The following is a 22650-nucleotide window of genomic DNA, read 5'->3' on the forward strand; positions in this document are numbered from 1 at the left end:
GGCTTCTATGGAGAGAAACATAAATAAAAATCTGTACGTGAAAAAATGTTAATGTCTCAAACCTGATCCCACCAGCCTGCTGAAATGACCATTAAGAAGCTTTAGTTCTAAGCATTTTCTCTTTGATCAACAGGAGGATGGTTTTATCACAAGATGGGCTAACTGAAGGCTATCGATTGGTTGATAAGCCTGAGAGGCAAGCCAGCCTTTAATCTGCCTCTTCACAGCCCATAAGAGCCGAGCTCTCAGGAAGAAGAATTGCACCGGACCAGCCTGTACAAAACAAATGCTTCAGAGGGCTGGAGAGAGCAGAAGCTGTCAAGGAAGGGGTCAAATTACCAGGGCTTCCCAGCAGATGAGGGAAAAGCAGCATCCCTCCCGACATGCAAGAGGTCAGCACGTAGCACCCTCACTAAGTGGGGATAACAATGCCTGATGGGCCAGTCTGGGGTTACAGGCCTTGTGACTCAGGGGCAATCCCCCAGAAGGATATGTGTCAGTGCTTCTTCACGCCCCTGCAAGAAGAGCTTGACATTATAATTCAGGATCAGACAGGGCAGGTGGGCTGGGGATATGAAGGGAGCAGGATGGGAAAAAGGATTTCAAAATTCAACTCAAACCTCTAAATATCAAGCGGTTTTCTTGGATCTACACCGACTGATCACAGAGCATCAGAAAGGTGACTCAACACAGACATCCATTCCCTGTTCAGAAAATAGTGAGACGAGATACACACAAAAAGTCCCCTCTTCAGAATGAACCCAGCAGGACACACGGCCTTGTCTGGCTCAGGCTAAAACTTCACAAACAGAAAAGGTGGCTGAGTTAACAGTTACTAATGAAAAATAAGTGAAAGCTGTGCAATGTCCAATGTCCATCTAGTACAGCTTTTGCTCTCCCGTCAAGCTGCCAAGAATACCCCTAGCAGCTTTCCTGAAGAAGAACCCGCCATAAACAAGCTGACAAGCAACAGCACAAAACCTGGGCACTGGGTGGAGAATGGAGTGGAGAGTACTAATTAATACAGATGCTGACACACTGATCCTGTCACTATTAACCCTCTTTATCCTCCCCCCCCCAGTTTTCCAAACCAAGAAAAGACAAGTTACTCCAAACCTTCTCACAAACACAACGCCAATGTACTAGAGTGGAGATCTCCACGAGCCCACATAATCACCTGTGACTATCATTGGAAAAAATGACTCAAGAAGCTAGATCAAAGAATCAGAACCAAAGGAATCTTAAAAGTCAAGCAGTCCTACCCAAACATGACTAAAAATCCCCTCTGTGAAGATGTCCACTAAGGGAGAACCTGACATCTTTCAAGGCAAGCCATTTGGGAGAGCTCTAATCACTTGGCAATACTTTTTTGCATTTAGTCTAATTTTCTCTCTTTGACATTTCCCCTGAGATTTTTAGTTCCAGACTCGAGGGCCAATCAGAGCATCTCTCATCTCTCCTCCATAAAGGAGTCCTCTCCAATGCTTCACAATGGCTTTCTTATAGTTCTAAGGCTCCTCTTCTTTTTCCAGGCAGAAAAAGCTCAGTTCTTTTGATGGTTTTCCTCTGGCTTGCCCTAAGGCCCTTCACCAATATGGCTTCCTCATTCTGGAGGCCTTCCAACTTGATGATACCCCTTCTAAATTATGGTGCCCAAAATGGAAGATTTCAGGGTGGAGGACGGGGACCCTCATGATCCTACTTGTGCATAAGGCAGCCTAAAGGTATTCTAGGCTTCTTGACCACCAAGATATATTGAGCTGATAAACCAGAAAAATCTCAAAAACCATAAAATCCAACTAGTTGCCTATTTTTTAATCATGGCTTCCCCATTCTGCATTTGTCAAGCTAATCTTTAGAACGCTCTATAGGAACTCCATGAAATTTTATTTTAGAAACGGGGCCCAAAGCTCAAATCTGTCAGGGTCTTTGCGGAGGAATTCCCTTTACCCCATGCCATCTATCTTCTTAATTATGTCACCTAAAGTCCCTTACAAACTTGATAAACATGACAAGAACAGAAAAAAAATAAAGGTAAATAGCTTTGTACCAAGCACTGATCCTTAGTACGTGACTAGAGAACTTCTTCTCAATCATAACCAAACTATATGACGCTTGGGGTCCTTTAAAAGGCCCAACTCTACCATTCACATTTCCAAGAATACTGCTAGATTTAAGACCATAAAGATGGGGAGATCTACTCCCACAGAAGAGAGAGATCTAAGTTTACACTGGAAAGGAGGCAATGTCCAATGAAGGGAAATGTAAGTTCATTTGGGATGAGTCTGGTTTAGTGGAAATGACCAATCAGGGTCAATCCCCAAATGGCGCCCACATAGCAACCAGTTTCTATGGCATCCTCAGAGATTCCCTGAGGGCATATCTTGCCAGGGTTTCTACGGTGTCCCATTCACTTAAGTCATTAGGAAAGCCTGGTACCAAGAGGCTCACAAAAATAGCTGGCTTTTTCCATTACATCAAGGAATGATTATGCCTCGGCAGGTAATGAAAGTTAATCATCATATTCAGGTTTGGAGTTTTATGGCAGATAGGAGATAGGCAGTCTACTCCCAAATTAAAGTTCAGTAGGAGGCTGATGGATTGGTATTGGTTAAGATTGGAGTTAAATATCAATAAGGGATTTGACTGGCCCAAGTCCTGGATTCAAGAAACACCAGTCAGTGCCTATAGGTGTCTGCACTGGGCCCAGACTTCATATAATCCACCATGAAGAGGTCTCTTCTAAATCATCACTGGTACAGCCAGAACCATGAACATGACCAAAAAGATGTCTTTCTACCTTCTCTTCTCTGCGACACACATGGACCAAGATGACTTGACTGTTCCATACCCTGATTTCCACTTCCAATAAAAAGTAACAGAGCTGATGTGTTCATGAAAATGCTTCAATTCACCAAAGTTATTAGGAATATGAAGGCCAAAAAAAATGTAATTACAGGAAAACCAGTGAATGGTTTGTCCTTAACCCTAAGGTGACACAAGGTTTTCTTTCACTATTCAAAGAAAAACACAACAGGAAAATGAAGGCAGAGAGGAGTCTAATTGTTCCAACCTGTACCACTTCACATGAACCCCCAACTTATCACAAAGAGAGGGCTGCAGAAAGAACACTAGGCATGAGTCAGAAAGACCCATCCCAGATACCCCATTGGCTGTGTAACTAGGGATGTCACAACTTCTCTGATTTGCAATTTGCTTACTTGTAAAATGTGGGACGATGATCTGTAAGGGGACTTGCCAGCTCTCAATCTGTGATCTTATGAGCCTCTATGAGCTTCACATAATGCTCTTCATGCATTTGCAGCAGGCTATTCTAGCCAAAGGGGCAACAAAGGCTCAGTTCAGGGTCCAGATGAGGACCACTGGTCAAGGGTGCCCTAGAAAAGATTCCTTTTCTATTCCTTTTTCAGTTTCTCTATCTGTAAAATGGGTATAACAGTACCACCCACTTCCAAGGTTATTGTGAAAATCAAATGAGATAATATTTATAAAGTGCTCTTATCAGTTCCTGGAAGTTATAGGCATTTAATAAAAGCTTCTTCCCTTCCCCCTTCCTTTTCTGGTAGACTTTGAACTAGATCATTTTAAAATCTCCTTACAAAACTAGATTCTGTGTTTTAGAGATAGAAAGTATCATTTTTTTTTTTTCTAATAAGCCAGTGGCCAGCACCCTTAGGTCGATTATCTTTGGATATCCCAGTGATAAAGTCACTTGCCTAAGGGAAGTAAATAGGAAATGTTCAAAGGAAGAGACCTAAGTTCTCAATAAATGAATTTCAAAAATGTAAAAATGCAAATTGAAGTTCCACACCCCACTTACTAGATCAGCAAAGCTGACAAAAAGGTGCAATGACAATGGCTGGAGAGCTGGCACTCCAACAGGGATATTGACATGTTGTGAGTCCCGCCATTTTGGAAAGCCCCCGATGCTACTACATGGTAATACCTTATGAGCCAGTGATAGCCTGTCTATAAAACCTGGAGCCAAGAAAGCTCAGAGAAAGTGAAAAAGAACCTAGAGATACAAAAATATGGACAGCCTTAATATGGACAGTGTTGAGGAAGTGGAAACTAATAAACTATCTAACAAGATATCCATGACCTAAGAAAAGGGATCGATTCAAAGAAACTCAGGAAGACTTTGATGAACTGAAGCAGAATAAAGCCAGGAGAACCAAGACAATAATTAATATGATGACAAAGTAGTAAAGACAAACATCTTTGAAAGACTTAAGAAATTGAGTGAGTGAAATGCCAACCATAATTCCTGGTGACTGAGGAGGAAGCAAGCTACCCATTTCCTTCAAGAGAGATGATGGTTTCAAAATGCGAAATGACATACACTTTTTCCCGATATGGTCAATGAGGAGATTTGTTTTGCCTGATTATGGATAGTTGTTGAGATAGAGAAAGAAACAGAAAAAGAGAAATGGCCCAAGTGAAATAGAGATAGGGATGCAGGAAAAAAAAAAAAGAATGAAAAGGAAAGAAATAGGAAGAAAAATATAAACGAGTAAGGAAGGAAAGAAGGAAAGGAGGGAGGGAGGGAGGAAGGAAGAAAGGGAAGAAGAAAGGAAGGGAGGAAGGAAGGAAGGAAGGAGGAAGGAAGGAGGAAGGAAGAAAGGAAGAGAGGAAGGAAAGGAGGGAGGGAGGAAGGAAGGAAGGAAGGAAGGAAGGAAGGAGGGAAGAAGAAAGAGAAGGAAGGAAGGAGGGAGGAAAGAAGGGAAGGAGGGAGCAAGGGAGGGAGACAGGGAGGGAAGAAGAAAGGGAAGAAGGAAAGGAGGGATGGAGGGAAGCAGGGAGGGAAGAAGAAAGGAAGAGAGGAAGGAAAGGAGGAAGACTTGGGAAATATTTAGGGATAAAATTTTTAAATGAATGACCCCAAAACCACAGAAATAGAACCAGCGTCAACTAGTACATAATCAGGTATTCATCCACCTTTTAATCACTACACAGAAGAAAATGGACAGGGCTCTTATTTGTGGTTTTTTAAATTATTCAATTTTGCAAATAATACATTTAAACACAAGCATTATGATGTTTTTCTTACTTTGCTCTCATTGCAGTCTTCCAAAAACCAACCCCAGCTACCTGAAAGTAACTGAAGAAGCTAAACCATCATTTAACTGGCTCTAGAAGGCTTTAGCCTGGCCTCCAACTCTGCACCCATGCAAAGTGTCTCCTGCATAATTTAGGAAGCTTCTACAATGATGACAAAAAACTTTGCTAAATCAAGTTTAAAAAAAAAAAGAAAATGAAAACTAGAAAAGGAATGATCACATGAAAATAAATCCTGAAAAACATTTTTCTCATCATCCTTTTATCAGACAACCTTGTGCAAATCGGATTTTGCGTGTAGTCATTCCCCACCAGCTGAGCTTCTACATTAACATTTAGCTGAGCAACTATCCAAGGAAACTCACGAATGGAAGAAAATAATACAATTAAAAAGAAAACAAGAGCAAGCCAATCAAAAGCCGTGGCAAATACTTCCACTTAGTAAACCACAGTCCAAATTTTCATCTCATCAAAATTCAGTAACAGACAGAAACATGTCGGACGTCTCATGTGAGGGATATTCATCGTAAAAGAAACATAGAGCAAAATAATACTAATAACAGCATTCTAACACTTTCATTCAATTAAAAGAAAAACTATTCCACCTACACAAGACTGCCACACATGAAGCAATAAGAGGTAAAAATAGTAAAGTAATGGCTTATTCCAAGACTGTTTCTGTCTGAGCTCCACTGAATATGAAGATGAGAAGGGAAATAATAACTACAACAACAATGAATAATAGTAATGAAAATGTCAGTAAGAAGCCGGAAACATAGAAGCCCAAATAGGGCACTGAACCCCCTCCCCCCAATCTGTGGCGCTGCTTGTCAGCCCTTTTCTGCACCAAGCTACACCCAAGGACTTCACTTGGGGACTTGTCTAGAAATGTATCCTCCTATTTCCCAAGGCCCCATGGGGTGAATTCAAAGCCTGGCCGTGGCTGCCCAGTCCTATATCTGGACCAAGATTGGGCAAGGCTAGATGAAAAAAACAAACAAACAAAAAAACATGGTTCCCTGCAGAGTTTTCTGTCTCTGTCCCTGTCCCTAGTCCTGACTTCTCATCAGTTTCCCTCTCCGGGTCTGGAAGGACAGAGATCCATGTGGAATCATTGAGGGTGACCTGGGAGCATTTAATCATCAAGGAAGAAAGACAAAGTGAAGGAGTTTTTGAAGGGATCCCCTTCCACCACTAGCTGACTTCCATTCCTGCCTTTCCCAGCCCTCGACTCCGGTCAGGGCTGCGCGGTGGCAACTTGCACTTTGGTTCATCTTGCTAAGATGCCAAGAGGGGTCAGCTGAGCTCTGCTGGGGTCCAAGGCGGCTACTCATTGGCCTTTGTGCCCACAGCATGATACCTTACACGGAACAGGAGCTGAATAAGGAGGAAGTGGTTCTCGCTACACCACACTAATTATTAATAAACTTGTTAATAAATTAATAATTGGGAATAACTATTGCGTGTTAATAAGTTAATAAATTGTTACCTGACTAAACCTATGGCAATTCCTAACCAGGAGGCATTATGAGGCTCACTAGGGCCAACTTTCTCATTTTTCCAGGGAAGAAACCCCAAGGAGGTTATGACTTGCCCACCATCACGAGGTCTTGGGGAGAGCGCTGTGTCAGAGCACCACACTTAAATGAAATAGATGCATTCCTGTGAAGCTGTCTGTAAAAGACACTTTTCCCAAAGCATCCTGTTTTCCCACTGACATTTATTTTTATTTCAGAAATATATCCCCAGAGAACTCATTCAAGCAAACAACTGCAGGAGCTGCCACAAGGTCCTCGGGTGCCTGCTGGTCCCGGGACGTCCGTCTTCCCAGTCCCCCCGTTGTGAACCCCTGGTCCTCTCAGAAGGAAGGGCACGTGGGAGTGTAGATGCCCCAGATAGACCTCCTTTCACAGGAGCCTAACTCTAGAGCATGCAGGGACCCTAAAGGGCTTCTGGTACGATCCCGTCATCTTCCAAAGGAGGAAGTGGCAGTCTCGGTAGGACAGATGACTTCTCCCAAATCATACAAATCAAGGAACAAAGTTAGACTCAGACCCAGGTCCTTCCAATCCAAACCCAGCGTTGAGTGGTTGGAAGCCGACTCACGAGCCACGACAAGTTAGAGGAGTCAGGCCCTGTGGGATCCTCAGAGACATCACTGGGGACATGCCCACTCATGTGGCCAGCCCTGCTACAGGGGTGCCCACCTCTCCTGCAAAACACTGAGAGTGTGAGTGTAGATATAGCTGTACACACATTACATATATGTGTGGGATACACACACACATACACACAACGAATACAAGTGTCTACTGAAACAACAAGGAAGCAATAGCTCTTTATGAGATAAATCGATTCATCCTTTGGAAAACGAGATCCTTTATCCATTTGAAAGAATTCCACGTAGCCCCTTCCCTAACACCAGGCTGAGTCATACACAAATTAACCCTTAGAAAGAATTTAGGTGAGCTGCAGTCGGGAGAGGGATGCCTCCCCCCCTACCCCAGCTGGCCCCCCAAGTCTGCTGCCATCAGAATAGCCCATCCCCATCCCCACCATGTATCCCAAGGGCTGGGAATCACAACTTGCCCCAGTTCTGCTGATTCTTGACAGCTTCACACCTACTCCATCAAGAGAGGGGTGTCCATGTGTGTGTGTGTGTGTGTGTGTGTGTGTGTACGCGTGCGCGGGCACATGTACCCAGGCCCTTCTCACAACCACACGGCCTCTCCCAGATAAGGCCTTGAAGGCAGCCTCCTGAGGCCATCATGTGGGCTTAGGGGTTGGAGCAGGGAGTGTCCCAAGAAGGCCCCTGCCTGGCCCACCCAGCTCCTCGCTCCCCCTGGGACTCCCTCCCTCCTTGTTATTGAACAAGAAAAGGTCCAGGAGGGAAAGAAGCCACCTACTGCCTATGGCGAAGTTCTCAAATAGTCCACAAATCACAACAAAACCAGAAATGACCCTGGCCCCACCCTAACCATACCAGGTCCAGGCCCCCCTCCTCACACTTAGCTTTCTCAGCCCACCCTATTACTCAGGTGGAGCCAACGTGGAGATGCAGAGATGGAAGGTACCCTCAGGGACTGAGCTCGCTCCCACATGGTGGTCACCAGGGAGCAGCCCAGCCGCCTGCACATCCAGAAACCCAACTGAGCTCATCCAGGCTTGGGAGGCACACCCCATCTCCCCCACCACCTTGCCTCTTAGCAAATGGCTTCTTTTTTTTTTTTTATCGGAAGAAGATCTGCCCTTCCCAGCTCCAAGACTCTCTCTGTCTTTCCCTCCTTGCCCCCAGTTTCCTTCCCCCCTTCCCCCTTGAAGTGTCTCCTTTTGCAAAGCTAGCACAGCCTTTCCCCCATTTTCTGAACCCAGTCCTCCCCCTTCCCCTGGGCCCTGACTCCTCAGAGATCTCCCTTCTCATCTTCTTTTCTCTCTCTCCTCACTCCTTCTATGATCCTTCTTTGAAACCTATTGTCCTCCATCCCACTCCCATCACTGACTGAGTCCTGATTTTCTATCAGCCCAAGAATCATGCAAATTCAAGTGCTCACTTCTATGGCTATGAGCCCTTCCCCAATTTTTCTTAGATGGGTTTAGCCAGCATCCAGGTACCGGACACACTGGCTAAGTGGCCCTGAAGTAGTCACTCAGACCCAGAGACAATTTTTTAAGATTACTCGGGGGAAGGGGAGCTGCCGACTGACACTGCTAGAGACAGTCAGTACTGAGGGTTTCCTTTACTGATAAAATCACAAGTTTGGACCTCCCAAATTTCCTAAACTCAACTACCAGGAATTGGTCTTTTTGCCGTGTACTGAACTCCACGTTTCTAGTTTCACACAAGCGTTATCTTCTCCGCGTTCAAGAGTAATGCAGAATGGCGTCACTCCACACAGTCTAACAACCCTGCAAATCAAATCTATGACCGAACAGCCCTTAGTTTGCTCTTCTCCAGCCAAAGAATCCTCTTCCCTCTCTTTATAGATTTATCTTTTTTATGGTAAAATTAAGTGACAGCCACTAAGTGGCTGCCATGTTCCAGGGGCACCAATAGAGGCCTTCGAGGAGTTTAGGTTCCTTTTGTAAGTAACTTCAAGGCTCCAGGTCCGAGGATTCCCCAGCCAAGGATACCGAGTAGTTAGGTCAAGCCTTGGAGTCTGAGCAATTTCACCACCACCATCAACAACAACATACACCCAATTCTTGAAGATTTGCAAAGCACTTTATAAATCCTATTTCATCATCCAAATGCCAGGAAAAATTGTAACATCCATGTTACAGAAGAGGAAACTGAGGCAGACAGAAGTAAGTATCCCAAGCTAGATTTGCACCCAGTTTTCCTAACTCCAGACTCAACCCTTTACTCAGAAAACTCTTCTTATTAAATGAAAGAATTCTCCCCACCAAAAAAACAAAAACAAAAACAAAAACAAAAAAAAAACTAAACATATGGCCACTGCTTTAAAGGGAAAACATGAAATATTTTCCAATTCAAGAAAGAAGACTCTAAAAATATTTTAAATATGTTTTGTAGTGAGAAAATAAAAACTGAAAAATAGCTCTACCTTGTCTGGAAACTTGGACTAAGATCCAGACTTCAATAACTACTCACAATGAGTAGAGATCTGGGCTCTGGAACTGAGAAATCCTGGGTACAAGTCATGCCCTCTTACATGGAAGGCTATGTGACCCCGAGCAAGCCTCAGAATCTCTGAGAGCCTTCTGGGTAACTCTCTTACACTGGGGGTGAGAAAAGGCTGGCAGATGGGCACCGAGGAGCAGTTTCCTCGTAGGACTCCCCTCTATTGGTGAACTTCCAAATCTAGGTCCTAAACCCTATGGGATGGTATTAGAATAAATGAAGCAAATATAAGGACATTTACAGGGAGGATTCATTATAACAAAGCATTTTTAGGGAGAAGCAGCAAGAATGCAGTGGATAGAGCAACAGCTCAGGAAGATCTAGAGTCAAACCTTGCTTTGACTGATTGCTGAATGACCTTAGTCAAGTCACTGAAGTCTAAACCTCAGTTTCTCCATCTGTAAAATGGAGGTGACATTACTAGCATCTGTCTCACTCTTGTGATCCTCAAAGAAAATGACATGCACCAAGTTCTTTATCATTGGCTACACTATGGACAAGTTGTCTCACTCCTTTAGTTCTTCATCAGCAAAATGGAACTGGGGAGTTTGGTTTCCATGAGAAAGTCATCAAGCTAGGTCTGGGCCGACTTGCAAAGAGAAGCAGTTAGACCCTTTGGACAGAAGAGGAAACCTCCACCATCCCTTCTGCAGGTGGGTGGGCCTGGGCTTTTCTTCCATAGTCAGTGGGAAAGGGAACCTTCTGGGGGGCTGGAAGGAGGATACAATTTCTGTTTAGCTCACTCTTTCCTTTTTTCTTCCTTCTCACCTTCCTTCCTTTCTTCTTCTTTTCTTTCTTTCACCCAACCTCCTTGTTTTCCCTTCCTTCCTTCCTTTCTTCTTTCGTTCCTTCTTCCTCCCTTCTTTTTTCTCCCTTCCTTTCCTCTTTCTCTCTAACCTTCCCTCCCTCCTGTCTTCCCTCCTTTTTTTCTTCTTAACAAAAATATCCCCTTCTCCATTAGAATACAAAGTCCCTGAGAGCAGGGACTAATTTTTTATTCTGTATCCCCAGAACTTAACCTCATGCTTGGCACATACTAAGTGCTTAGTAAATGATTTTTAATTTATTCCCTCAGAAGACCTGAGCTTACTACAGAGAGTGGCCATACCCTCCCTGAGCCTCCATTTACTCATCTAGAAAACTAAAAGTTTCTAAGGTTTCTTGAACTCATCTAACAAATAAGGTTTGTACCTCACAGTCCTGGAACTCTTTTTACAAAGACTTTACAAAGATTCTCTCACTTAATCCCACAAATCAATGATCTTAGGAAGTTGGATTTGAGTGGTCTAAGCTGGGAGGAATAAGTTGTGCCGTCTGTGCATAGGATAGATGGATAGGAGGAACCATTCTTACTAACATTCAACCCTCCTTGGCTTTGCCATATATCAAGATTCTGGGTGAGATGTATAACTGAGCACAAGTGGGTCCCATTGTCCCCATTATCTTGTGAAACCCCCTTTAGTCTAGCCTAGTACTGACCATTTCTGATATAAAGAGAAAAGGCTTTCTATGATCTCTTTCCCAAGCAAGATATTGGCCCTAACTACTCTGTTTGTCACTGCTTTCAAATACTTTTCTCTAGGTCAGGAGTTCTGTCGTAGAAGAAAGAGACCCTGCAGGGACCATATTAGTAAAGGGAGCCAGTCACTGGGAGGAGGCACCCGAGGGATCAGTTGGAGCTCTCCTCTGTAGTCAGGCTCAGGTAAGGAGCACAAAACTGAGAGCCAGAGACTGCTCACGAGCTGCCTCATGTCAACTCCACCCTACCAAACTCAAGATAAAAAATGAAGTTTTTGACTCATCAGCCAGCTGCTGAATCCTTGAGCTGGGGACCGAATGCAAGACACAGTTATACAAAAACTAAGATCCCTGAAGCAGATTGCACCAAGGCCATTACTAGGAACATGCATAGATGCTTGTTAGGGACTGTGGTAGAATATTGTCATTGATACCCTGGGGCCCCACAACCTTCTGCCCATTTGGGCCCCAATCTGTCTCCTCTGAGCCACGGTACATCTTCTCTTTCCTTTGCTGGGTCCTCTCTTGACAACCTGCCTGGGAGTATGCACACACCCAACCATGAAACACCTGACCCGCTCTACACCCCCTGCAGAAGCAGATGCCCAGTAGGCAGGCAGGATGCTCACTAAACAACTAGACTTGGCTGCTGGACAGGGCGAGACTCCCGTCATCTGGGCAGCCCTCTGCCACGGTGCCCCATGAAATAAAAATTACCAAAAAAATAAACAGAAGATAAGAAGGACCTGGCAAAATCTGTGAGTCAACAGGAAGAAAGGGGGAACCAACCACAAAAGCAAAGGAAAGAGGGGGGAAAAAAGAAAGGGAGGGGAGAAAGGCATCAAAGAGATGAGTCACACTGTACTTACAACTTTCAGCCTGATAGTCTGGGACAAACTGCTCATCATTGTCAGGTACCTGAGCTGAAGAAAGAAAAAAAAGAAAAGAAAAGAAAAAAAATGAGCCGAACAACCAAAGCATAATGGAAAAATAAGGTCAGCAGGTAGGAGTGGGGCGGGTAGCTGAAGGGCAGGGAAGCCCACCTATGGGCAGCTGCCGATGCTTTGGCCCTGACACCTGAGGGAGCAGGAGAGGTTCTGGACCCAAGGAGGGGATGCTTGGCAAGCCCAGACTCCCGAGAGCACTGCCCAAGCTCAGAACTGGAAGGAACACTCCCTTGACCCTCCCCCTCCAGCACTATACATCTAGGGTTTGGGGATCCACCCTTACTTGGGGAAATCCAACTATCAGCCCACACCCAAATGCTGCTGGCCCCCAGATGCTAAAAGACTAATTCAAAGGAGAAATCAAAAGCTCCATTTCTCTAGAAGACACCACCATGCTGACAGCAAAGGCCCTTCTGCCCAGTCTGCCAGGCCGTAACAGAAATACTGAGAGCAGCCTGTCCGGGTACAAATTCTGTCCATGCTGGGGCACGGGGCGGAGGAACGCTCAGGATTGTGAACTTGTCAACGGTAATAATGATGATGATGATGATAACTGGGATTTTACATAGCGCCACCTCTCTGTCCGGCACTGTGCTGAGTGCTTTACAGATGTGATCTCATGTGCTCTGCTCTTCCTGGGTATTGTTCCCTCTGCCTTAGAAATGCTCGAGCACTATCACAAAACACCATATTAAGCCACAATTACTCAAAGAGAGGAGACGCTTTCCCTACAGCCTCCACCTCCTAAAGACAACCAGAGGCCATGAAGTTTCACCCAACAAAAATGACATTATGGAGAGCCACCGTCCAGACCTCCTTTCCATTGATTGGGCCTCCATCAAGATCTAGTTTCAAGGTTAAATAACAATGACGGCTCCCCCAGTGAACCCTTGGGACATCCTGTCCTTGAAAACTCATCAAGTCCCCTCCACATGCCCACTGCCACTTTCACAGAATGACTCCCAAGAAAGGAGGTTCATCTATGCTCCCATTCAAGATTTAAGCTCAAAAGAGCTTAAATGACCTTTGGCCTGAGCTGTGCAAGGACCCAAGTCTCCAATTTATTTTGTTTTTATAGGCCTAAGAATTGGACCTGATAGCTTGGTTCAAGAGATGTTTGCTTAAGGGGTCTCTTATTGCTCAGCTTGAAAATGGGAATTTTTTTTATGACTAGAGCCTGGATATGATGAGATCTCAGCACAATTTCTTATTGTTTGCTAACTGAGAGCAAGCTTCATGATAGGATGGGGGGGGGAGGGAAGGAGGATTCTAGACCTCTTTCCACCAATGCAGATCAGTGACTTGTCTGTCATTCGGTCTTAGTGAGATGCCTAAGGAGAACTGAGATGTTCAGTGACTTGCCCAGAATGCATCAGGGCAAAATTAGAATCTAGGTTTCAGAGATTCTAAGACAGCCTTCCGTCCACTACCAGATTCTTTCTCTAGAATAAAATACAGGAAAATTAAATATGAAAAGGGAGATAATCTAATTCGGTAAGAAACGACAAGGCATTTAATGGCAACAAGCATTTATTAAGCACTTACTGTGTGCAAGGTACTGGACTAGGCATTTGATGCATTTGTTCCTCTTACATGGATCCCAAACAATCTTTAGGAAAAACTAAAATTGGCACTGATTGCATTTCTTCATATCCTCGAAGCTCCGAGCAATGCCTGGAACACATTGGGAGCTTAACAGATGCTAGCTGATCTGCAGAATAGGTAAGAACCCCAATATGATCTACCCTATTATTTACAAGCAGCCATCATTAGGCTGGATTTGAAATCAGGAAGAACTCAAAATCTGGTAAAAATCTTAGTTGCTGTGTTACCATAGACAAATCACCTAAGATGAGGGGTTTGGACCAGATAGAGAATAGTATTTACTTGGGCTAAATATGTGTGTTAAATGCATAGGATGTAAATACAAGCCAATAGGTCAACCTCTCCCCTCAAAAAGCTTCCATTCTGATGGAGGAAAATTCAGATGATGAGCATCTGGAAAGTAGGCTCAGGGGACTTGGAAAAAGAGAAATCTTGCTGGCGAAGAGGTGGACAAGTCCAGAAGAAGGAGATTAGTTAGGAGTAAGATGATCACAAAATGGTGGTCTTGGCTAGGGATTGGACTATCAAGAGGGCAGACCTCAGGGTGGCACCATTTCTAAGGTGGGGAGCCTGATGGGAAAGAGTGGAGAGTCCAGGAGGGAAGCCGGTCAAGAGTGGCTTTGAAGGTCCCTTCCAGATCTCAATCTGCTTTCCTCCAACAGAGGAATGGGAAAGAAGGCATCCAATTCCTCCACTTGCTTATACATAGATGCACTTAATGATTAATCTTCTACCGTCTCAGATTCAAGATGCTCTCTCCTCATAAAGTGACCCCCGTGAGGCCTTCTCTGTCAGCCACTGTCCCTGTATCCCTGCTCAATTAAACAGCTCATCGTGAGATTCTGTGCCAACAATGGGACATGGCCCAATTTGAGAATGTCTACAACCCAACAGAGCCAAGGGTATCTTGAATTATCCCTAAAAGACCAAGGAAGAGCCATCATTCCAATTTAGCATCACCTGTAAACTCCTCAAACTATTTCAAACTGGAAACTGATCAGATTCCCATCAACTGGAAACCAACTAAACAAACCACGGTAGAGGGATGAGGCAGACTATTTATTACTGTGTTAGAAGAAATGGCCAAGGCGAAAAATACAGGGAAGCTGGGAGAAATCCCCACAAACTGTTGCAGAACAAAGTAGAGAAAACCAAGAAAACAATAGATATCACAAATAGAATAGTGGGAACAGAAGAAATCACAGCCCCCCCCCCAAAAAAAAATAATCCAATATGAACACTGCAAAATTGTGAAGGACAAGCCTGGCTGGAAAGAAACTATTTTGGCAGATTCTCCCCCTTTTCTGAGTGGAAGAGCCACAGAGTTTGTACACTGATTGAATGGATTTTCAGCCTTTTTCAATGTACTGATCAATTATACTGTTTTTTCCCTCTTTTTCTGCTTTTAAAAAATGTGACGTGATATGAGATGACTTCCTGGGAAGGGGAGGAGAAAGAAGGAATAGCGGAATGTTTTTAAAAATATATCAAAAACACCTGATTTTAAAATATATTTGCTTTTCCTCCTCAGTTAGCTTTATGAATTAGAATGGGGCTTTAAAAAAAATCACACCCCAAACTTTTTTTTTAAAATAACAATACGGCAACACCTCATAAAGCAAAGTCAAACGGTGCTCTTATTTTTCTCCATCATCCCTCACTCATCAGAGCTCTGCTGATAAATAGTAGGAAGGGGGGGTGGTTATCTGAGCAGCCCCACCTCCCCAGCCTTCACATTAGAACAGATGCATTTTCAGGACCCTGGTAACATGCAACATCCCTCCACGAGGAGTTAGAAATGACCAGTGAGCGCCAGATTGAATACGGGTCATTGACTGTGTTGGCCGCCAAGTCTTCCCCATTGGCTGGGGGACATCCGCAACACTGCACACGAAGTATCCAGCCCGTCTTGCGTGGGTGTGTTGGGGGAGGGGGGCGTGTTCACGGGAGGTGTGTGAAGGAATGACAGAAATGAGGGACCCAGTCCGAGGCTCCTCTATACTCCCATTCAAGTCCTCGGATAATAGCTGCTTACGCACAGTTTGTAAAAGGAGTAAGGAGGAGAATTGATGGTGGCGTTCTGACTCTTTTTTTTTTTTTTTTCTTTTTGAAGATACCAAATAAATAGACCTGACACTTACGCCTGAGCACATTACAGAAATCTAACAAAAAAAAAAAAATATGACTCACATTTTCACAGGAGCTAATCTTAAGAAAAGTGAACAGAGCAAGGGAACCGACGCTCTCCTGAAATAGACAAAGGCTGTGTGTGCGTGTGCGTGTGCGTGTGTCTGTCTGTCTGTCTAGTGCTGAGTGAGTTTAAGAAGGAAGCAGTTAACCAAAAATATCACTTGGATCTGAGCAAGGAAAATGTGCTGTCTCGGGACAAGAAAGCAGACACTTCCTTCCCATTCTTCGATGGGACTGGGCTCTTCTGCCAGCTCCAAAATGCAGCTTTCTTAGGTTTTGTCCGAGGAGACCAGTATAACCTGGAAACCGAGCAGGGCAGGCAGCGTGGGCGATGGACACCCGTGGTCCTTGCTATCGGTCCACGGGAAACGTGCTCACGACCATCCCAGCAGACTGGGAAAATCTCTCCCCTCTCAGCTTAACGAGAGGGAGAAAAGGAAGACAAGGTGGAGGGGGAAAGGAAGGCCAAAAGGCCAAGAAAAGGCTTTCAGGATGATGGAGCTTGTGGATTTTATTGGCGACAGCGCGGCAGCTCTCCAGTACTTGTCCATTCGAGCTGAGGGGCCAGCCCGCCTCAATCCCTGCCTGGAAGTGGTCAGAATTTGCACTCTCAGCCATTTGCCTCAGCCTCAGGGATGATTACCCAAAGCTGGCACCCCCTTTTCAGCACTTTGGGGGGCAAGTGGAATATTAATTAGAATCTGCATGCCACAGAACAACAGCAAGCCCCACTTTCAGTCGCAGCGCTTCTTAATGAATGTCCCCTTGCAAAAAGAAAAACACTCCCCCACCCCTCACCCCCAGTTACGTGCAGCAGAATCTAGCTGGTTCCAAGTGGAACAGAAATGAGGGCTTCAGGAAAAGTTGGCATTTAAGGATGTGACACGATCAGCTGTTTGTGGAGAGAAGGAAGAGCCCTCTCTTTTCTTTTCGGAATCGGAAGCCCCGTCCCCAAAGCGCAGCGCCCGAGGCCCTTCCCCAGCAGGGTGCAGTAGCAAAGGGGTTAATGTTTAATTAAAACCAGCTCCAAGCTCTGAAACAATGACCCGGAGCCAAACTAGGCAGAAGATGGATGAGTCATTCTTTCTGCTGGTGAATGAGACAGCTGATCTCCCAACCATTCCTCAAGACAAGCAGTCGGAGCCGGAGGCCGGTCTCCATTCACAAAAAGCCAGCCAGGCCGGGCTGAGCCATGTGGGCCGGCCGCAAGCCTCTCCTGTCACGCCCTGCCAGAGGGCTGCAGGCAGGAAACTTGAACTCTGCGCAGTGTAAACACACCAGGCGGACGGCTTTGTCTCCCCGCAGAGCCCGGGGCCGGCCCGGGAGGGAGCCCGGGAGGAAGACACGGAGGCTTAACCCCTTCTGGTCAGAGCCGTCCCCCCCACTGCCCCTCCCCCGGAAGCCAGCCCCCCGGGGGGTCCGGCCCCGGAGCTTTGTCTGCTCGGAGGCCGAGCGGCCTCCAGCCCGTCCTCCCCAGGGAGGGCAGCCTCCTCCCGGACGCACTCAAATAACGTGGCTTTGACCTAGAGGAAAGGAGATCTCGGGCCGCCAGAGAAACTTTTCTCCCCTAACTCCGTCCCGAAAGCCAAGAACAATGCTCCCTGGCCATCCACAGCGAGCTCTCTCTGGCTCATCCCCCAGGCGAGCTTCGGGCCACGGAACCCAAGCATCACGAGTCCACTAAGCCTGGTTCGGGGCCACATCCGCTGGTAACATTGAAAACGACTGCACAAAAACATAAGCATTAATTAATGCTCGAGCATAAACATGGGGAGAGACAAAAGGGAAGCAGCTTCCCCCGCTGGAGAAGCTTTAAGACTCCTTAAAGACATCCCTTCTTTCCCGGCTCAGTCTCCCAACAAGCACCACTCATCCCCAAGGCGATCTGCTGGGACTTGTAAAGGCATCAGGGGCTTAGATTAAAAGAAGCCCCACAGGTCTCTTCCTCCTGATGCCCCCCACCCCGATTTTTAAAACCCTTAATTTTTTTTCTGACCCTTATTAAAAAGGTTACAACATTTTACCTACTTATTTCAAAGAGCACCCCCCCAAAAAAAAAGACATATATCATTCTAGTCAACAATCCACACTGACAATCCAGGATGTCAGAAGCTGCATGTCTTTTAAAGACTTCCAGCGGTCCAGTTTAATTCCCCCTTTCTCTAGTTTTGTGGGAGCGTCTCATTCTCGGTCTGGAGGATACTCTTGAGGTCCTGGACCTTTAAGGTACTTCCTCTCCCAGGCTAGCCTAACACACCTGGTATGATGCCCCAAAGAAAAATGGCTCCAAATGAGTCCAGGGGCATCTCTGAATTCTAGAAAACCTGCACTTAAACTGCAACCTCTTTTATTTTGTTCTGAGGAATCATTCACTCAGGTATTTAGGTGTATGTTTGTTTTGTTTTGTTTTTTCTTAGCCATACAAAATACTATTTTTTTTAATTGTAAGACATCTATTTCTTACTGTGACATACATAAATAACACACATTCATCTACCAGATTCTTGGTTTCCTTGAAATGGTGTCATTTTGAACCCCATGGAGACAGAGATGGAGGCCATCTTTGCACTTCCAAGCATTATATGTCAAAAGTACCGAGAATTTTATTCTTGTTGTTATTTTAACATCATCAAATCAGTTCTGGATACAAATTCAGAAAAAAAAAAAAGTTAAAGTCTTAGGTACGACACCTGAATGTTCAAAGTCAAACTGGATTTTCTGGTTAAAAAAAAAAAAAAAAAGTCAAATCGGTCCAAGGCGTGGTACGTGGCCAGTGGCCCCACTTTGTGTGAGAACCCTCTTTAGTGAGACCAGAGGAACTAAATAAAAATAAGGGTGCCGGAAGGATAGAAAAAATCCCCTTGAAAAAGAGTTCCACCAAAGTTCTCCACTCCTATCAGGTCAACCTTTTCACCAGCTCCCCATTCTCATTGCCAAAAGGCCACTCATGAGTCACCTCACTAACTGTCAATGGGCTGTATTTCGTGCTGTTTTAAAAGCATTTTTCTCTCTCAGATGATGAAATTGGTAAACAAATTCCCAGGGAACAAAGCACTCTGTTTTCTTCCCACCCTGCCCCTGACCATTGCTCCAAATCCCTGCATATTCACCTGGCTTCAGTGATTAACATGGCCAAGGTTAAGAATTCAGTTTTTCCCACCGTCTCTATCTGTTCAAGAATCACCGGATTTCACCAAGATAGACTGACTACCATGACACTGAGTTAATATTTGAACCAATTATTTCAAGTCACTGAATAACTGCCATCTGCCAACAGCAATCTAATATCGAAATACACACAATCAATAAAAGCATTTTGCATATGAAAATGCCAGAAGGAAACAGCAGTGGCATAAATAGAACATTAGTACATGGAGGGAGAGTTTAGAATCATTCTCATCTGCCTCCTGACAGTGGGGGACCTGTCTACCCATTTTCTACTTCAGGATTGGACCAGACCTTTCATAATTCTGTCCTCAGGAGATTTTTACCACAAGACTTTTCAGTGTTTTGGATCATGGAAGGAATACCAGCCTAAAACTGCTCTGCCCTGAAATGTTTCTAGTCTGCTTATTTAAAAGATGAAGTGAATTTTCACCAAATCCCCAAGGCTTTAAAATATTCCCCTCACATTTCAATAACGTCTAGTTATTTGCTTCAATCCCCCTCATATTAACTAAAGTTAGTAAACCAGGTTAATTACCGCAATGACCATTAATAAACAGGCTGTTCTCTGCATTTCACTTGTAAAAATTCTAACAGGAAATAGCAAATAAAAGTTTGTAAAGCTAAAGAAACCAAAGGCCTTCAGAGGGCACCGCTCCAGTTATATCTTTTTTCAGTCATTCTTTAGGAATAATTTTCTGCAGCTATATGTTTCATAAATATATTTTTCTATTCTGATAAATTCCCCCACATTGTTCTCGGCTTGGGGAGAAGCCTAGTTAATTGCCCAAGGTTTTTATTATTATTTTTTAAAGAAGGTCAAGATGGCTCGAGATTTTCTTGGTCACTTTCCTGACTACAGAGCATCAGGAAAAGAAATATGTAAACATGAAAAAGTCAGCCAAATTGGCAAGGTCCAGAAGGACAGAAATGGATAAATCCATCCTTGGATAAACAAGACCCATTTGCAGATCTGTTCTTGGCTAGAACGGTTCAGACAGTCAAGTAAGTGGAGCTAATGATGCCATTCTGACACCAGCGTATGGCAAATACTCCTGCACATCCCCAAACTTGGATTCAACCGTTAGTACTGAGAAATAATATAAAAGGTGAACTGAATAAGCAAATAATGAAGAAACAAATCCTCATTATTAAAGGATAATTAAACTCTACTTCCAAAGCAGCTCATCAACTTTTATAGCTCTATTAGCCACATGAGAAGGATGAGCAGTACACTTCATCTCAAAATAAAAGAATCTTCTCATTTAAAAAAATAAAATAAAACAACACAGACATTAGGGTCAAGGAGTTTATCACAGTACAGCTGACCTAAAGGACCACGATGGCAGGATTTCTTTACCAGAAGTCCCCCCACCCTCGGCATTCATGAAAGTGTTAGGCTTCAGAGCACAAATATTCATGCTTTCAGAATTAAAATATGTCTGCATAAAACCCCATTTTATTTCAAAAATAGCAAGCATACCCTCATCCTGGGCTTATAGAGCTGGGTCTTTTTTTTTTTTTTTTAATTCCTGGGTAAGAATTTATAGAACCAACTTTAAGAGCATAAGGGAAAACTTGGATGGATCATTCAAATCACTCATTCATTTAGCCACAGGAAACAAGCTCAAAACTATAAAAATGCACCAAAGCTGATTATATATCTATAAAAATATTTATAAGTCAATTATAGATGCCACATTTTTTAAATTCCAGGAACAGGGTTGCTATGCACACCCAAAAATCTGCCAGCAATTATTTTTACTTGGAATCAGTGAGCATTAAACACTGCAAGAAGTAACAAAATGTTCCAACTCAATGAAGAGAATATTCAGTTCTAATCCATATACCAATAAATTATCTCGTGGATTTGATAAGTATCCGATACATTTTCAACTTTACAAAACCAGTAGCCGGGGGTCAATAATATGATATCCGGGCAAAAGAGATAAAGAAAAGTCATCTCTGGGACTGTGGGTGACTGGTTATGCATTAGAAGAAATTCTATTTTCAGTGACAATCTAAATCCCCCTCTCCCTTATTAGTGCCTAACCTTTCTTAGCATCTCAACATAATCCCTTTGCTACAAGATGGTGAAGAGAGGAACACACATTGACAAAAATGGCAAAAAGCAAATATTCAAGCTTGGAGAATTAAAATCTCAACAAAACAAAGAAACTCACTTTACATGCTTCCAGCAGCTTGAGCGTGTAGAACTCTCAGGGGGGAAATGCCCTCTATCTCAAAGCAGTTTAGAGGAAGAAAGCCTGACCCCCACTTCCTTAGAAAATCCCATCCACTCAATGCCCCAACTTGCAATAAGCCCGGGACTGAGCTGTACGAACACCGAAACAGTACAAGTCTTGACTTCTCTCTAACTTTTCCCCTCGAGTCCTCAGACAAAATCCATGCCGACAGGACAACTCAAGCCACTTCTATGCCTTATGCTCATCGGATAAAATGCCCAAGGATTTTTTTTCCCCCATCCCCAAAGAAAACAAACACCCTTCAACACCAGGAACTTCTGCACTTTTACAGAAACACTATCTCATTGTCCCTATGAAAAACAGCCAGCAACACACAGTCAAGGAGAGATCCCAATGGATCGCAGATTGCTTAACCTGATCAAAATCAGAGGGAAAATGCCTCTAAAAGTCTCCCTGGCTTCCGAAGGGAATTCCAAGAAAAGCACCAGCCAAACCCCATCCCCATCCAACACTTGCTTGCCTGCTGTACAGTAAGGAAGGAGAAGATATGGAAAAAAACCCGACTCAGCTCCCCAAGGCTTCCTCAGCAAGCCCTTCAGAGCTGAAGCATTCGATACACACCAAAGGCTCTGTGTTGGGCACAAGGTGGGAAGAAGACACTCGCACTCAAATCTTGAAGCATCCCGTCCCGATGAACCCAGAGCCACTAATTTCTGCCATCAGAAAAAGTACTCCAAGAGGACAGCGGGTAACTAAGTGTGCGCTGCTGCCGCTTGGCTTCAGAGGAAAAAACCAGCCCCGTGCTGGCTCGCTGAGGTCTCCTGAGGTACAATCATATAAACCTGATCAATTGCAATTAAAATCTGAGCAGAGGCTCCGAACTGGAAGTCTTGGTGCATTAGTTCTTGCCCAAAGCAGATGTGACTGGGAGCTGGAAGCAGTTTCTCCTGGTAATTTGTGATGACACAGGCTACAGCAGCCCCAGAGTCCCCAAAGACAAACTCATCAGAAGCTCTAATGTATGCATGACACATGAGGTGGCTCTTTTAGAGCTCAATTAATTGGTCTGAACATTAAGACAGCAAGTTCAGGACTTTTTTTTTTTTTTCCTCTGGAGTTTCATTCCTCCCTCCTCTTTCCCACCCCCCAACCTTTTTACAAGCATTTTCCCCCTTACCTTCTGCAAGCCATGTTTCCTGTAATTGGCTCAGATCTTGAAAGAGTTCTGGAAAAAAAAAAAGGTGAAGACATAAAATAATATGGCAACTCAACCTTTAATCTTCTCCTTCACGAAATG

At 44.3% G+C, this 22650-nt stretch overlaps 1 protein-coding gene across 4 annotated transcripts in view; it reads right to left on the reverse strand.

Moving 5' to 3' along the window:
- Nucleotides 1-22650, reverse strand: part of ETV1 (ETS variant transcription factor 1) — a 90043-nt gene that overhangs the window by 62615 nt on the left and 4778 nt on the right. For 2 of the 4 annotated variants that reach the window (XM_052000689.1, XM_052000690.1), the window contains exons 4-5: nt 22531-22578; nt 12109-12162 (exon numbers count right to left, since the gene is read on the reverse strand). In XM_052000689.1, coding sequence (XP_051856649.1) covers nt 12109-12162; nt 22531-22578 — 102 coding nt within the window. Of the gene's footprint in view, nt 1-12108; nt 12163-21974; nt 22309-22530; nt 22579-22650 lie in introns of those variants that run through there. The other 2 variants (XM_052000691.1, XM_052000692.1) reach the window with 2 other exon arrangements.

This window comes from Antechinus flavipes, chromosome 5 (assembly GCF_016432865.1).
Source record: "Antechinus flavipes isolate AdamAnt ecotype Samford, QLD, Australia chromosome 5, AdamAnt_v2, whole genome shotgun sequence".
Taxonomy (NCBI): Eukaryota; Metazoa; Chordata; class Mammalia; order Dasyuromorphia; family Dasyuridae; genus Antechinus; species Antechinus flavipes.